Source organism: Mandrillus leucophaeus, unplaced genomic scaffold, assembly GCF_000951045.1.
Source record: "Mandrillus leucophaeus isolate KB7577 unplaced genomic scaffold, Mleu.le_1.0 Scaffold36, whole genome shotgun sequence".
NCBI lineage: Eukaryota > Metazoa > Chordata > Mammalia > Primates > Cercopithecidae > Mandrillus > Mandrillus leucophaeus.
The window spans coordinates 6314707-6331818 of NW_012103809.1; the positions used below are offsets into that span (position 1 = coordinate 6314707).

The 17112-nt window shown below is 40.5% G+C and overlaps 1 protein-coding gene across 1 annotated transcript in view; it reads left to right on the top strand.

Annotated features, from left to right (window-relative positions):
• The first annotated feature begins 1075 nt into the window (after positions 1 to 1075).
• Positions 1076 to 17112, top strand: part of PHACTR1 (phosphatase and actin regulator 1) — a 552716-nt gene continuing 536679 nt past the window's right edge. The window contains 2 exon segments of the mRNA XM_011989667.1: positions 1076 to 1207; positions 1464 to 1616. Coding sequence (XP_011845057.1) covers positions 1514 to 1616 — 103 coding nt within the window. The 5' untranslated portion in view covers positions 1076 to 1207; positions 1464 to 1513.

A 17112-nucleotide genomic window follows, 5' to 3' on the forward strand; every position in this document is an offset into this window, starting at 1 on the left:
TGGTGCCCCCACAAAAATTTCTAGACAACTTTTCTATATGTTAAATTTTTAATCATTTCATATTCTATTCTTTTGTAGCTACAAATCAAACTAAGATTTGGGATTATAAAAATAAACTATGAAGACATAAATTTTTTTTTTTTTTTTTAATGACTATGACACTTCTCTGCATAAGAGATAGGGGGCTGGGGAATAGCCCTGCATGATGTATACATGTGGATTTGATGATTTTCTGCCAAAGTTTTACACGGGAAACTGGTAATTTTCTTCCTTCGCAGGGGAGGGTGCAGAGGCTGAGGCTGGCGTCACCTTCCGTTGCTAAGGTAACGTGCTCTGGCCATTTTATCTGATAAAGGAAGTCCAGTGGACTGTATGCATTATTCATCACTGTTCTAATCAAACAATCAAAATCGTTTACTTTCACCGGGAATATTTAGCAAGATCAAAGACACTACTGGCTGGAACGACTCTTGTTTTACCGCTGACAGATAGCCCTTGATTTTTATTTTTTGCAGTAAGTATATTTGCTATTGGGGTACCTTTGGGTATTTTTAAAAGTTTTGTCTTACCGGACTTGGTTTCTTAAATTAAAATACATACTGTTAGAAAGAGAAACCAATTGGATTAGCCTTCCAAGCTTGGTTTTAATGAATTTGTCTTGTTAATTCTTTCCAAAAAAATATTCTGCAGAAATAGAAATAATTCATTTGTGCAAGTATCAGGGAAAGGTTACATAGGCTTGAAAAAAGAACCCAACAAGCTGAATGTTTTCTGGGGAAGTATATTAGCTTTGTGACAGGCTAGTGTATGATAATATCATAGGGATCATTGTAATGTTGCAATCATTGTTGCTGCTCTACCAACCACAATTATTTCTCAAAACCAGCCCCTGCCAGGCAGGTGACGATCCTCTAGCACTCTATAAAATGTGCTGAAGGGAATCGCTGGAAAGGAAGGAATTCAAAGCATTTGTACAGCAAATATGTCAGCGAGTGTCATAAACGCAAGGCATCTATGAGTGGAGGCTCAGATTCCCAGGCGATTTTCCCTGCTCCAGGGGAATCCGAAAGTCGCAGGATCAGCTGAGGATCAGCACTCACAACGGCGGACACTTAATCATGCTATTTATCAAATAGACCTTTATAAAACGGATAGCATGTGAATTTAACAATACATGTTCCAGGGAATATAAAGCAAGGAAAGGCTGGTATGTTATCTCTCTTTAGATCAGATCATCTGTTTTTCCAGGGTAGCATATATTACTTTTAATGAATGTTGGCTAAATGCTGCATTTTCTCATATGGTAGGAAAGCTATGCTGAGGGGTGGCTTTAGAATTGGAAATGTCAATCAAGTAGTAGAATATTATAATGGGATATTCTTCTTCAATCATTTTAAAGTACATCTATATATACACTTTATACTTGACATCTAAAACGTTGCGGATTTTTTTCCTCTGTATAGGTGTTCCAGTAAACATTTTCTCTCAAAACTCTGTGTTTGGAACCTCAAGGATGGATTATCCCAAAATGGATTATTTTCTGGATGTGGAGTCTGCTCATAGACTCTTGGATGTTGAGTCAGCTCAAAGATTCTTCTACAGTCAAGGAGCTCAAGGTAATAAAACAAGAAAAAGAAACTCCTCTTATCTGCACGTCGGTTTTATATGAACAGCCATGTAGGCTGTAGCTGTTAAAGCTTTGCTCTGAAAGTTTAATAACCGGTATTTCTAAATTGATAACCTCTACCAAACTGCTGCTGGAATTGAGGCAGGCATATAATAGAATAAATAAATCCACACTTCTTGGATGTGGTTAAAAAAATACCCAACTTTTGGTGCAAGTGCCACTCAGAAAGCTATGTTAGAAATGATTTCCTACCGCCTTGTGTCCAACACTTATGTCCAAAAAGAATCAGGAATGCTCTTCCCCTTGGAGATTTTCCAGTTTGCAGCCACTGTACCTGAAATCTTAGGGCATCATGACCTAGTGGACTGGAATCCAGCAGGATTAGGGCTTCTGAGAGAAGCGCTGAGCTTCTCTATAGCTGCCTTCTCTATTTTAGCTGAATTCAGTTACTGCTTCAGATAATTACTAGTGTATATTCAGGGAGCAAGCCTGTTGTGAAGTGTGGCTAATGTGTCTGTTTTTATTACATGTTTCAAGATGGTCAATTAGGTTCCAGTTTTCTTGCCCTTCTGTTGGGGAATTTAGAATGTTTTTCCACCATATTAAAGAAAGAAGCTGGAGTGTTATATGGGATCTCGTGACAAGGAGATTTTTTTTTACACATATTTTCTGTTTTCCATGAAATGTTTAAGGTGTTCAGTCAAAGCAACCTGATGATGGGCATGTCCCAAATGATGCAGGTGATGCATTGAGAAGGAGGACAATGTCCCTATTTTAAAATAGAAAAGCAGTTGAATTCTTAGAAGTCACAAAGCAGAGCTGAGAAAAAAAAATGCAGTCAGTTTTTATAATTCTGGCATCTTTCACTTTAGATGGTGATGGGAACTTCACACAGGCCACCGATAATATCCTGTCTGGGCTTTCCCAAGTGGTCCTCTGAATTGCTTTTACCTTCCTTTTAAGCCAATTTATCGTGATAACCTCAGGGGTCTTGCAAGCCATCTCCTTCTCTGTTTGCATTTCCCAGAGCATGACCCAGTCTTCTTAAAGTCAAGACGGGTTAGAAATGATCTGGTTGATTTGCTGAGGTCATCATCAGCAGACCTGAAATTAGCAAAAGTGATATAATAACAAACTCTCCTCAACCTTCTGGGTGTACGAAGTCAACATGGCTGTTCTCAGCCACTTAAAGAGACATAAAAATGTGAGTGAAGAAGGAAAAGAGTGAGAGACTGGCCAGGATCTCCTACCTCTTCTGTTTCTGCAAGTAAGAAGATGCTGGAAGTAGATGTAGAATGGAGGCTGGAAGAGGGTGAGAGATGAGGTTAGGCTCAATCCCTTCTCCAGTCTCAAGGTCACACATTGCTACATCATTGGTCCATTCGACTGGAATGAGACAATAATGCTCTGTGGCAGGGTCATCCCGCTGAACCGCATAGCTGTTGGCAAAACAGAAAGGGGGGCAGCGGTTAATTATAGAGAATAAAGATGCCCACTTTGTCTTGCTATGGGGATGGTTTAAGACTTTAAGAAGACCGTGGGCTCCAAGCTCTTACGGAAGGAAAGCAGGCAGGATGTGGGAGGCTCGGAGGACTCAAGGCAGCCTTCTGGTTGTCAGCAGATGGAGCTGGGGGTGGAGTGGTCAGAACTGTCACCATCAGTGACTGTGGTTTAGACACCGGAGCTGGAAGGACTAGAAAATGCATGGGAGGTGGCAGCATAAGCTACTGTTGCTCCCTGGAGTCACATTCATATTAATCAGATGATGTTTCAATCAAGGATTCCTGGATTTGCAGGAAGGGCAAGGGTTCCCCCACACATTGTCTAGGTCAGTGTTTCAAAACCCCCAGTCTTCCTGAATCGGACATCCCGGTGTAAGGCCTGTAAATTTGCATTTCAAGCAAGAGCTCCAGGGATGACTACCTAGCCAGTTCATCAGTCTAGTGACAGCATTTACGAACCAGCACACCTAATCCCATTTTCTCTTCTTCCACCTCAGAACAGGAATATTGTCCTCAACATTAGAGGCAGGATGATATAGTGGTTGCAGTCTCCTCTGTAAAATGGAAACAGTAATAGTTCCTAATTCATAGGTTGTTAAGAGAATTAATGAGGTAAGATTTTAAAGTGCTTAAAACAGTGTCTGCCACAAAAGAAACGCTACACACGAGCAAATCAATAAAGTAAAAATCCTGGGCAAAAGGCCATCCTCTGCTATTTAAAACTTCATAATGGGCCGGGCACAGTGGCTCACACCTGTAATCCCAGCACTTTGGGAGGCCGAGGTGGGTGGATCACCGGAGGTCAGGAGTTCAAGACCAGCCTAACCAACATGGTGAAACCTCCATCTCTACTAAAAATACAAAAATTAGCCAGGCGCAGTGGCATGCCTGTAATCCCAGCTACTCGGGAGGTTGAGGTAGGAGAGTCGCTTGAACCCAGGAGGCGGAGGTTGCGGTGAGTGGGAGTTACACTATTGCACTCCAGCTGGGAGACAGAGTAAGACTCTGTCAAAAAAACAAACAACAAACAGAACACTTCACAATGAAGCCACTGCCTTGCAAACAAGAAATGTGGTCTGATAAAAGTTAAACCTATTTCTAGCAATAAAAAAATAGAAATTTTAAATACATTTAAAAATGCAGTGATTCATTTCTTGTCTTGTCAAAACCCAACTCAGGGCAAAACTGAAAAATAGCTCATCCTGCTGCTTCCCATCTGTCTTGTCCTTCATTTCATTTTAAAATGAGAGCCCCTCTCCCTCCAACACCTTCCCTAGATCCCCAGCACACAGGACCTATTACCTTGGGAGGCTCCTTTCTCAAGTTCTGCTTTTACCATTACTTGGGGCTTGTCACTGCCTTGCATGGGTTCCTCCACTGTAGCTTCCCTCCCCTTTGCACAGACTCCACAGTCTGTCCTGGACAACCAGCACCCCTTAGACCTTAGACCTAATAAAGGAACAGTGGATGGGTGAAGGCCTGAGTACCATGGCCTGCACCCTTCCCATCCAAACCAGATGCATACATTGGCCTGACTCGAGCTTGTATCTAACCAATGGCAAGGCCCCGAGGACCAGTAAAGGAGGGCAAGTTGGTGGCCAGCTCTTGAGAAACACATTTGAGACAATTAGGGTCTCATGCTGTTGCTGAATCACTCCACATGGCAGTTCTCTATTCAGCCAGTCCAGCTAGTGCAGAGGATATTAGTAAGGCCAAGTAGCCCCATTTTGATAACTTGTTCTAAAAAGAAGGCCCAGTTGAAAGTACAATATGGGATTAAGTATCTAAAACTTGGGTGACCTAAGGCTTGGTTGGCTAAACTGTTGTGTGATTATTGCGTTTTTGAGTGGTCTATTCTCACTGTCATGCAGATATTTCTGTTGACTGATCAAGCGTTTTTACAGATGCAAATGTTTTTAAAGGGGAAAGCAAGAAAATCTGAGTTCCTCTCTCTCATTTCCCACATGACAGCCTCATATCAATTTATTTAGAAATTCATAAAGTTCCAGGAAGATAACACCTTCCGTATTAGTCATGTGCAAAATATTTATCCAAAGCAACAATGCCAGAATTTTGCTTTTAATCCCCACAGGGTTGGTTTTTCAGATTTTTCTTGGAAAGTGGCAATAGCCTTTCCTTGAATAGAGGATGTTTTAGCTAGTTAAAGCAAGAGGAATCCAGGAGGGTGAGAAGAAAAAGAAGGAAAAAGGCAATTTATCATGAGACAAGTTCTTTTGGAAGTCCCCGAGGTTTTCAAAGGTGCCTGGTCTATTCTTCTGAATAAAGAACCTGTTATCTTCTCCCACCTCCATTTTCCCTTGGTTTGACCTCAAGATGGGGGAGATCTGCTGCCTCTTTCATGATTCTGCTTTAGAAGGTATGCTGTGTTGCAGAGAGCAGAAAATGTACAGGGTCATCCTGTTTGCCTCCTGTTGGTGAAGGAGGCTCTCTTGACTAACCAGTGAGTCGTTTGCCGATGGTAAATCCTAACACGAAGGGAGTTCTGCGGAAGTCCCCTTTAACTGCAAAGGAGAACTCCAGAGGTTAGAGATACACATGGCTTCAAATATCAACATGTCTTGGCATCACATAATTTGAGCTCATCCGTGTTTCACGTTTCTGACAATGCTACTCCACACACTCAACTTCAGACTCTGTAATTTTGTAGTGAACGATTGAACTGGAAGAGAAGACATATTATAAAATCACAAAATTAACATCATGAGATTTTTAGGTTAAAATGGACATTATAGGCTAGGAACTCTCTTAGCTCTCTTCCTAAACCAAGAGAAAAAGACCCTGGGAAGGCCAGCCCCAGGCTCCAGTGCTATATTTTCAACTAGCCCATGGGTTTTTATGATGAATACTGGAGCTTGAGAACCACCGTTATGGATCATCAGTCACTTGCTACCCAGAGTGTGGTCCCAGACTGACAGCACCAGCTTCATTCATCTGGGGCTTGTTAGGAATGTAGAATCTCAGGCCCCACCCCAGACCTAGAGAATCGGAATTTGCGTTTTAACAAAATCTCCAGGTAATTTATGTTAAAGTTTGAGAAGCAGCAATTGAATTCAGGGCACATTACAAACACCACCTGGAATCCTTGTTTTGGTCTTTTTTTTTTTTTTTTTTTTGAGAGAGGAATCTGGCTCTGTCATCTCAGGCTAAAGTACAGTGGCAGGATCATAGCTCACTGCAGCCTCAAACTCCTGGGCTCAAGCAATCCTCCAGCATCGTTCTCCCAAGTGCCTTTAGGCACATACCACCATGCCTGGCTAATTTCTTAAGTTTTTGTACAGACAGAATCTTGCGATGCTTCCCAGGCTGGTCTTAAACTCCTGGCCTCAAGCAGTCCTCTTACCTCAGCCTCCCAAAGTGCTGGGATTATAGGCCACATGTGGGAGCTTTTACAACCTAAATGCTAGAGTCTACTATGGACCAATTAAATCTGAATCTCTGGGGATAAGCCCCACACATGGGAATCTTTTAAATTGCCCCCATGAGATTCAAATGTGGAGCCAGGGCTGAGAGCTACTGACCTTTGTTTCATAGTAAAAGGTTTTAGCATCATGCAGCTATTCTTGCCTGAATAACTTTTTCTATCTAGGTCTTCCCTTTTAAATGAATTTCAACCACGGGCAAGATGCAAATGGACTTTTAAAAAGGACTATGGGCTGGCGCGGTGGCTCACGCCTGTAATCTCAGCACTTTGGGAGGCCGAGGCGGGCAGATCACCTGAGGTCAGGAGTTCGAGACCAGTCTGGCCGACATGGTGAAACCCATCCCTACTAAAAGTACAAAAGTTAGCTGGGCGTGCTGGTGTGTGCCTGTAGTTCCAGCTACTCGGGAGGCTGAGGCAGGAGAATCACTTGAACCCAGGAGGCAGAGGTTGCAGTGAGCCGAGATGGCACTACTGCACTTCAGCCTGAGTGACAGAGATTCCATCTCAATAAATAAATAAATAAATAAATAAATAAATACAAAAATAAAAAGGACTATGTATCAAGGGCTGCCCCTTGTATATTCATTGTATCTGTTAATCCTCAAAGGAACTTGGGGAAGCGGGAATCCTATGCTCATGTTGCAGACTAGAAAACTGAAGACTGATCAGGTGAAGTATCTTGAAAGGGCTGTACATTTAGACAGCAGCAGAGTCAGGATTTTCATTTAAACATATCCAACTCCAAAGCCCATGCTATTTTAAGTTATCTCATGCTGCTTGCCAGGCAGAGGCAGCCTCTCATCTAGTTAGCAGATCAGTGAAGGTAACTTCCCTGACCAAACCACACTTCCAGGGATGGTCGACCTGTAGTTCAGAGTCATTCTGCCGGGACCTCAAATCACACAGCTTAAAACAAGACACCAGAGAGAGAACCAGATCTCATTTTACCACATCCATGCCCTGTCCACTGCGTGAGGTTTCTTTTCTCAAAAACCATCAATATCTTTGGATATTTAAATTACCTTCTAAAGGAAAAATACGTTAAAAGGTAGCCAAGTGACAAAAGTCACTAGGCAATCCTAGTGACTCCTGCTAATGATTCCTCCTCTTTTATCATTTAAAATAACACTTGGCATTAGAACCAGGCGCAGTCGTCACTGTTGCTTGTCATAATGCACCTTTTCTGTCATCTACATTGTCTTGTTCAACAAAGGGAAATGCCAGTTTTGACAACTGATGAATGCCACAGTGAGCAGCTAAGAGTCTCTTCAGGTTGTTTTTAAAAATAAAGAGGAATTCATCCAAATCCCCTCTCTCCCCTCACACCTCCACCTACCTCCACTCTTTGCCCACTCTGTGAAATCGGTCAGAACAGCTGACCCTTGAATCTTTAGTTTTGAGTTAAATATACTCTAAACCTGACTCTAAACCTCTGGGACTTCTAAACATGGCCCCAAGAGACAGACATTTGGTAGCACTCCATTAGGTCAAAATCAGGAACAGTAGTAACAAACACAGAATGCGCTCTTACTATTTCCTTTGCTGTGCTTACAGGGAGACACAGGCCCATTGTCACCTCCCCTGTAAAGCTTTGCTTGACTTGCCCAGGCCTTCCTTCCATTGTCTATACTACAGCTGTTCACACCTACACTACAGCCACTGTCATCATCTATGATTCTGCCTCCATCACCTGCTAGATGCATGAGCTCATATAAATGGCTTTACTTCTTTAAACCTCAGATTCCTCATCAAAATAGATATAATGCTAGCTCCGAATCCATAGGAGACTTTGGGAATTAAGTGAAGTATGCCTATAAAGTGTTTAGTGCCTTGTCTATTGTTATTGATTAGTTATTGATACTCTTGTTTTATGATAACTTAAGTGTCTGTCACTTACCTCAATCACAGTGATCTCCTTAAATAGCATCTTCTCGGTGCTTAGTATTATCCTTCTTATACAGTAGAGGCATTAACATTTATTAAATGTCTCTATTGAACTGATGGGGTGAGAACACTTAAATCTGCACTATAAAAATAATTTTTAAAAAAATTATTATGTTTTTAACATTTTTATGGGTACATAGTATAAAGATACATTTTGGACTGCAGGAAAGGGTGTGATGATTCAAGTTTGAGAAAATAGAATCTCCTAAGACTTTTAAAGAATTAAAATCTTTTGTTGAAAATGGAGCCTGCATAAGACTGAAGGGAAGGACATGCAAAAATAGTATTCAAATACATCGAGATATAGGCAATGGAAGCAAGTCATCAACTCTGCTGCAACTCGTATAAGACAGAACAAAATAAGAATATACAGCAGGGGAATTTAGGTCTATTTTTGAAAAAATCAATCCTTTAAAACAAATTTCCAGGGATCCCTGAGTAGTATTCTTCTGAAAAGGGCTTTTTGATGTAGAATAGTCTTGGATGATAGAGATTTCATTTTGCCTAAAAGCAGAGTTATGGAATAGGCAAACACCCAACTTTTACTGCGGTGAGCTTAATTGAGTTCAGTTCAAAAGCTGCTCTGAACATGTCCAGAAAGCCAGCTCTGAGCTGCACCTTGAGATCCCCTTTTCCCTTCCTTCTTAGATGTTTACTGCTTAGTCTAGTTTTTATACTTTTTGGCTGATTAATCCTCAAACTAGTTACCATCCCACTCAGCTTCTAACCAGACTCGAAGGAAGGCGGGTGTAGACACCCATCTAAACCACACACTGGAAACACACACCTTGAGAACCACTCACTGGAAGCCTGGCCATGGTGTTTTAGGAGCCTTGCATAGTGGAAGTTGGGTTGTCTTCTTCCTCCATGCCTGTCTCCTGAGCCCTTCACGTCATGACCTTACGTATGGCTCATATCTGGACCTACAGGTCTGATTCGCTTCAGAAGGGCAGAGGCAGGATCAGTGCTTGTGAGCCAACCCAATCCCCATCTGGACATGATTAGTCAACTGGGTTATAACTTCTTCCATTCTCCCTTCTAATGTCCTCCCACCTGCCCCTCAGAGTCCTGCTAGGCAATATCCTATATTTTTGTTGGTTTGCTATCCAAATAGTTGATATGTAATCATACTGTTTTCCAGACCCTTGTCTCTGAGAAGTGCTTCAGATGAGAACTTATTTTTTATTGTTTCCAGTCGTGGTGCTTGAGCCATCACCCTCAACAAATACTTGTTGTTTTATTTTATTTTTTTATTTTATTGTTGTTGTTGTTGTTTCTCCATCACTCTAGTCAGGAAGCAGTATATGGCACTTCACTCACAGCTGACAAACTAACTACCAAGCCTACCGTCCTAACTGCCCACTCATTCCATTTCAGACCTCTAATTGCTGACACCCAGGCTTTCCAAACCTATGTTTGATACAGGGAACATAATGTGTGAAAAAGACAGTGAAGGAAGATCAAGAGAAAAAATATCGTGGAGCTAGCCAGCCTGCCAACTCTATAGATACATAGATGACCATTGAATCCAACCCTCCTGTTCTGGAGTGTGTCCTGGGAACAGGATGATTCTCTGCACACAAAGTCCTATTCTTGGTGCCCACAATGTAACTGCACACAGCCTTTCGATTCTCTTAGTGCCTTTGCCCCCAGCAAGGATCTGCTTTGCCACGTATTGTGATTCAGGACTCATACATAAAGTAGGGCATGGGGATGAGAGGAAGAGGGACAGAAAATGAGAGAATGAGAGCCAGAAAGGAAGAAAATGATGTGAAAATACAATGAACTAATTTCAATCAATTAATCATTCCTGCTCTCTCATACCACACATGACAGGCAGCCCACACTCACCCAGTGCCAGCCATGACCCAATTAGCATAAACAATTCACCAGGTGCTGGGGAAATCATTCTCACTCTTCATTTGCCCAAACAAATCTGTTTTTTCAAAAATGTTGGTACCACCCTTTGTGCCTGTGGCAGCAAGGATAGGGAGCCTACCACTTCAAAATCAGCCCATGCCAACATCATTTTTAATATTTTTAAGAATTTCTCAGTAAGCAGTTAGACACACACACTTATGCAAAACCATGGAATGAATATTTGTGTTAAATTGGACTTCTGAAATACTAGGACTGAACAGAATTATCTTCAAGATCTATATATCCTTTTTCAATCATAAAAGCAAAGCAAGGGGAGTGTTAATGCCTTTGACCAAAAGGGAAAAGAAAGGAGAGGGCCAGGTACAGTGGCTCACACCTGTAATTCCAGCACTTTAGAAGGCCGAGGCTGGTGGATGGCTTGAGGCCAAGAGCTAGAGATTACCCTGGGCAAAATAACAAGATGCCATCTCTAAAAAATACTTTTATTTTTAAAATACATTTATATTTTTAAATTTAGCCAGGCATAGTAGTGCACACCTGTAGTCCCAGCTACTCAGGAGGCTGAGGCAGGTGGATCACTTGAACCCTGGACTTCCAGGTTGTAGCGAGCTGTGATCACGCCACTGCATCAGCCTGGGCAATGGAGCGAGATTCTGTCTTTAAAAACATGAAGAAGAATAAAATCAACCCTGCACAACTATTTAAATTTTTTGTATTTACTTTTAATTCCTTTTACATACCTTTGGAATTTTACAAAGTTATATTTATGGCACATACAAAACTGGGGGTACGAATAAAATAGTTTCCCATATCTGCTTAAGAATATCATAGTGTTTAGGACTTAAATTTTAGAATTGCACAGCTCTGAGTTCGAAGGATGATTTTCACTTCCTAGCTTGTGACTTTAGGCAAGTAATTTAATCTCTCTCTGCCTCACCTTTCCCTCTTGAATGCAAATGGCAGTAATAAGAATTCTTAACCCAACAGGTTATTTTGAGGATTAAATGAACCACAGTTTCACAAACTATGGTACGATATATAATTTTCAGATAATATGTAAACTCTTTCATAATAATCATGTATTTATTTTATGGTGTTTTAGAAAACCATAAATAGAAAAACTAATTAAAATATAAGAATATATAGCCAGCACTGCACACTTACAGACCACTGCTTAGAGTAAGCAGTACAAGAAAAAGAAAAAGTAGGCTGAGTAAGTCCATTTAAGGAATAATATTAAGTAAGTAATAGGTTAGATGGCACTTAGCTACAGCAAAATACACAAAACGTCATATAGGAATGACTGAAATTTAGAAACAGACAAATATAAAGCACCAAGCAAGACGTCAAGCACCTGATACATGTTTAATACATGTCAGCCCTTATGTTAATTATGCTTTAATGTTGTCAAGCCTCAGAGGAAACAGGCAGGACTTCTGCTTCCCAAGAAAGACCCCCACCCAGCCCATCACTTCTTTTCTCTGATGCCGTTTATTTCCGATTCAAATTTCTAAGCCCTTTGGAGACATGAAACAGCCTTAAAACTCAAGAACAAGAACAAGCAGCACAACTTTGATTTTAAAATAAAATTACTAACAAATTCCAAAAGTATTCTCTGTATCGTTCTGCCTCCGGGTAACATTAGCTAAACTGTATTGATTTCCTCTGACATCAGAGCAAACTCTATAGTTTATCACAGATGCAGCTTTGTTTCTAAGTTGGCTTCAAGGTGAGATCACAATTCACTTGCATTTGAGGGAGGATAAAAAAGGATACTCTGGGCGGTGTGAAGTGGCCTGTGATAAGGCATGAACAGGCATTGGGAAGAGGGTGATGGTGATCCATCAGGAGAACTGCACATGTTAGACTCTGCCTAGGCTGACAGGTTATATTGTAGAGATGGAGAATGGCAAAAGAGAAGACTAGAACAGCAGGCAGGGGTCATGGCACGTGAGGCTGTACCATGCCAGACCAAGGAATCCCAAAGCTGATACTGAATCCATTAAAGCAGCGAATACAGAGGAGATGTTATCAGGTCTGCTTTTATAGAGATCATTAATATAGAGGACAGACGGGGGAGGAAGACCAGAGGCAAGGAGAGGCATCAGGAGGCTATTGCAGTGATTCAAACAAAAAGAAAGCCTAAAGAGGGAACTGACTGGGAGAATTCAAAAGGGGAGAGGATTCTAGAAATATTAAGAAGATTCTTTTCCTGATTATGTGGTGACAAGGTAGGCAGACAGAAAGTGAAAGAGAGGTTCTTTGAACGCTCCCACATGTTACCTTTGGGCCTGCTCGGTGAATGAGACAGCCCTTCCCTGATGGGACAGTACAGGAAGATGACCAAGATGAAGGCAGGAAAAAGAAATTCTATTTAAAGCATATTGAGTTTGGAGATCCTATGGAATAGCCAATCCTTGATTACCAGTATGGAATAAGTTCCACGGATCTAAAGCTTGGTATGGAGACCTTGGAAAACCATCCAAAATATTCTATATTCCTCGGTAACGCCTAAAATAATTTCTCTGATATGTTTTACATTGGCCTCTGAATATGTGGTTCTACTGGGCCTTTAATTTTCCTTTCACATTATTTAGAAGATTGGGAGATTGTTTAAACAACATATTTTCTAAATGAAAAGTTTTTTCTATAAATACAAAATTTTCTTTCTAGCACCAGTACTTACAATTAATACTCTATTTGAAATATTGACATGAGTCAAATGTTTGAAGTCACTAAGATTATTGCAAATTCTGGTTTGTATTTTTATAATAAGCAAAATTCTCAGTTAACACTTATAAGGTCATTTTTTAAAAAAAACGTGTTTTTTAAGAAAAAATTCAATGCAGCTCGATCACTGTGTAGAACTATAGCTTGTTCCAAAATGCCGCAAAGGAAGAGGAAAAAGGGGATTTAGCTGGAGCTGGTTAAAAATAGACCTTCCTTTTTGAAAACATTTATTTGAAGTTCAGGGGTACATGTGCAGGTCTGTTACACAGGTAAACTTGTGTCATGAGGGTGTGTTGTGCAGATTATTTCATTACCAAGGTATTAAGCCTACTACTCACTTGTTATTTTTTCTGACCCTCGCCCTCCTCCCACCCTCCAGCCTCCAATAGGCCCCAGTGAGTGTTGTTCCCCTTTATGTGTCCATGTGTTCTCATCATTTAGCTCCCACTTATAAGTGAGAACATGTGGTATTTGTCAATGCATTAGTTTGGTAAGGATAATGGCCTCTAGCTCCATCTATGTCCCTGCAAGGGACATGATCTTGTTCTTTCTTATGGCTGTGGTACATATACACCATGGAATACTATGCAGAATATTACCTTTTTAGTTATTTATTTTTGAGATGGAGTTTTGCTGTGTTGCCCAGGCTGGAGTGCAGTGGCATGATATTGGCTCACTGCAACCTCTGCCTCCCGGGTTCAAGCAATTCTCCTGCCTCAGCCTCCCAAGTAGCTGGGATTACAGGTGCCAACCACCATGCCTGGTTAATTTTTGTATTTTTAGTAGAGATGGAGTTTCACCATGTTGGCCAGGCTGGTCTTGAACTCCTGACCTCGTGATCCACCCTCCTTGGTCTGCCAAAGTGCTGGGATTACAGGTGTGAGCCACCATGTCCGGCCATATTACCTTTTTAAAACGCATGCAGGCATATATTGTTTCATTTAGTTGATTATGCACTGTTTGACTAAATTTGATAGGTGACAGGCAGAGAAGAAACTACTTGGCTTAGCCCAATTGAATTCTTGTCTCTGAAAAGCAAGACCACATTCCAAACATCATACTGCAAGAGCTATTTTTACATTAGCCTCATATCTGATGCTAGCTTAATAGTCTGGATATGTACACTGAAATTGCAAAAGGAAAGGAGAGTAAGCAGACTCAGACTATGTGCCAAGGGCTTTGTATTTATTATCTCATTTTATCTATAAAAAGGAAAATTATTGGGCACATGATGTTGACCCCATTTTACAGATGAAGTAATCTATGTTTCTAATAATCAGGTGACTTCCCAAGGTCACAGCTGTTAGTAATGGAGCCAGAATTATAATCTTCAGTTTTTGGATTCTTCCCACTGCAACTGGTGGTCCTATGTTATATTGGAGACCATGGAAATACTAGCAAAGACATCCATGTACGGGCAGGTGGGGATAGACAGATGTTCATGTGTCACCACACACTCAAAGGTAGAATGTCTCAATGTTGTGCGATACAAATGTGGCAATGGAGCCATTTTATGTCATTATACTCAGGTTCAACTTCTTAAAGGAAAGTTTTACCTTTTTTTTTTTTTTTAGTGGGGGGGAACTATCAAAATGGAATGGTGGGGCCTCTGGCCCTTAAACTGAGTTGCAGAATATGTGATTTGCTTGCAATTCCTGGGAAGTGGGGGAGGAGGGCAACCAGCCCAAGTCTCCATGGGAGTTTCTTATGATACATGAACTTGTTTTTCCTTTTCACTACCAAAGCGACATATAGTTATTATAGAAAATTTAAAAAAAAAATAGGCAAACAACAAAACAAAACTCAACTAGCCCCATCATCTAAAAATAGGTATTCTTTACAACCTGGTGAATATTCTTATATTCTTTTTATACACATGGAAGCACACAGATTTTTTTGGTGTTATTTTTATTATTTATTATTATTATCTATTTTTATTTCTTCTGAAAAATGGGATACATGTGTAGAACGTGCAGGTTTGTTACATAGGTAAATGTGTGTCACGGTGGTTTGCTGCACCTATTGACCCATTCTCTAAGTTCCCTCCCCTCACCCCTCACCCCAAAATAGGCCCTGGTATGTGTTGTTCCCCTCCCTGTGTCCATGTGTTCTCATTGTTCAACTCCCACTTGTGAGTGAGAACATGTGGTGTTTGGGTTTCTGTTCCTGTGTTAGTTTGCTGAGGATGATGGCTTCCAGCTTCATCCATGTCCCGACAAAGGACATGATCTCATTCCTTTTTATGGTTGCATCGTATTCCATGGCACACACAGATTTTTTTTTAACCTAAGTAAAGCTCCTCAGATTTATTGCTTTTAATTTTTCTGCGTCTTAATTTAAACAATAAAATAATTCCTTTTACCTTGAAGTGGTTCATTCTAACTGAATTATGAAATAATCAGACATAGTTTGGGCTATGATGGAAAGGGCAACCATGCTTTGTTTTTCCCCAAAGGGTGACTTTGCCAGCTGGATTGATGTCCCTGGATCTGTTCTGCCATTATTTACTAGACAGAGTCTCTGACTAATACCCTGTGATCTAATCACTGTCATCAGCCCATCTGTAGACACAACAGAATGCAAATAAAATATCTGTAACCTATATTGGGTTGTTCTTCCCTCTTAGACTCATACATTTAGAAATTTTTATGTTTTTTCCCCTCCACAAGCACAATATGTCTTCTCCTCATCATAGATAGATGCATTTTATTATGCATCATGAGCAAATGCCAAATATTTGTAATGTTTCATTTAGTGGTATAATTACTACAGTAATAGAACATCAGAGCTGGAAGGGACTTAATTTAATTAGCTCATTTTACAGGTGGTAAAACTGAGGCTTAGGGAAGACAGGAAAAGCAAACACTGTTTATTAAATACCTAACATATAACAGAATCTATGCATATTTGTTTCATTTGAAACTATAAACCTATGAGTTAGATATTATTGCCCCCAATTTATAAGAAATTAAACCTCAGAATGATCAAAAACTGACCGAATACCACACAACTATGAAGAGGTCAAGCCAGGATTCAAACATAAGTCTTTCTGGCTTCACAGCTTTCCCCTACAACATCCTGCCTTTCTGGAGAGAAATAGCTTAGCTAAACCAGATGGAGGTAGATGGTAGCAGAGCAGGAGCCAGAACCCAGTTTCTCAATGTCTCATCCGTGCCCATATCTCTGCATCCTGTTGTCTTCTTGTATATGGGGCTCAAATGGGATTAAAGCCCCTGCAGCCTTTCCCTCTGAAGTTATTTTGCAAGTAACCAAGCCCAGAAGTTTGCCACGCAAAGATATATCCTATTATATATCACTGGTGTGTACACTGAATATGAATTAGAAATACTAGAACCTTTAGATTTCAAATGACGTCATTAATTACAGCAACTATATTGAAAATCAGTCACATGGAAGATATAAAATCAAAATATATGAGTCTTAATGTTACCTGTACTATCAAATAAGATTGGAAAAGTGACTTATATATCTAAACAAGGAATGCTCAACATTTAAATAATAGAAATCTGCTTGAGTCTCTGCCCAACTCAGTTCAACATACAAAGCCTGAAGCACATTTTCTTTTTCTGCATCTAGCATGATTTAGCAGCCAGCCCCCAGCCCCTCTGCACAGTGTCTACTTTAAGAAACTGGGAGGAAAGGAAGCAACGAACATTTGTTTCCCGCCTACCATTTGTCAGGCTCTATGTTAGGTGTTTTGCATTTATTATATAATGTTTTATCCTCCCAAGGCCCAGTGAGAGAGTTTATTTTATTTTGAGTTTACATATAAGGAAACCAAAGCTTGGAGAGCTCACTAACTTTTTTACAAGGTCTAATAAGCTTGGGAATTATGCCAAGGTTTAATTTCTCAGCCACAGCCTTGCTTGGAGCTGGCTAGTAATAATAGTCTTAACACAATAAATGTTTATCAGGAATTTCCTTTGCCAAAGATTATGTAAATTATATGTCTGAATCCTTGTAAT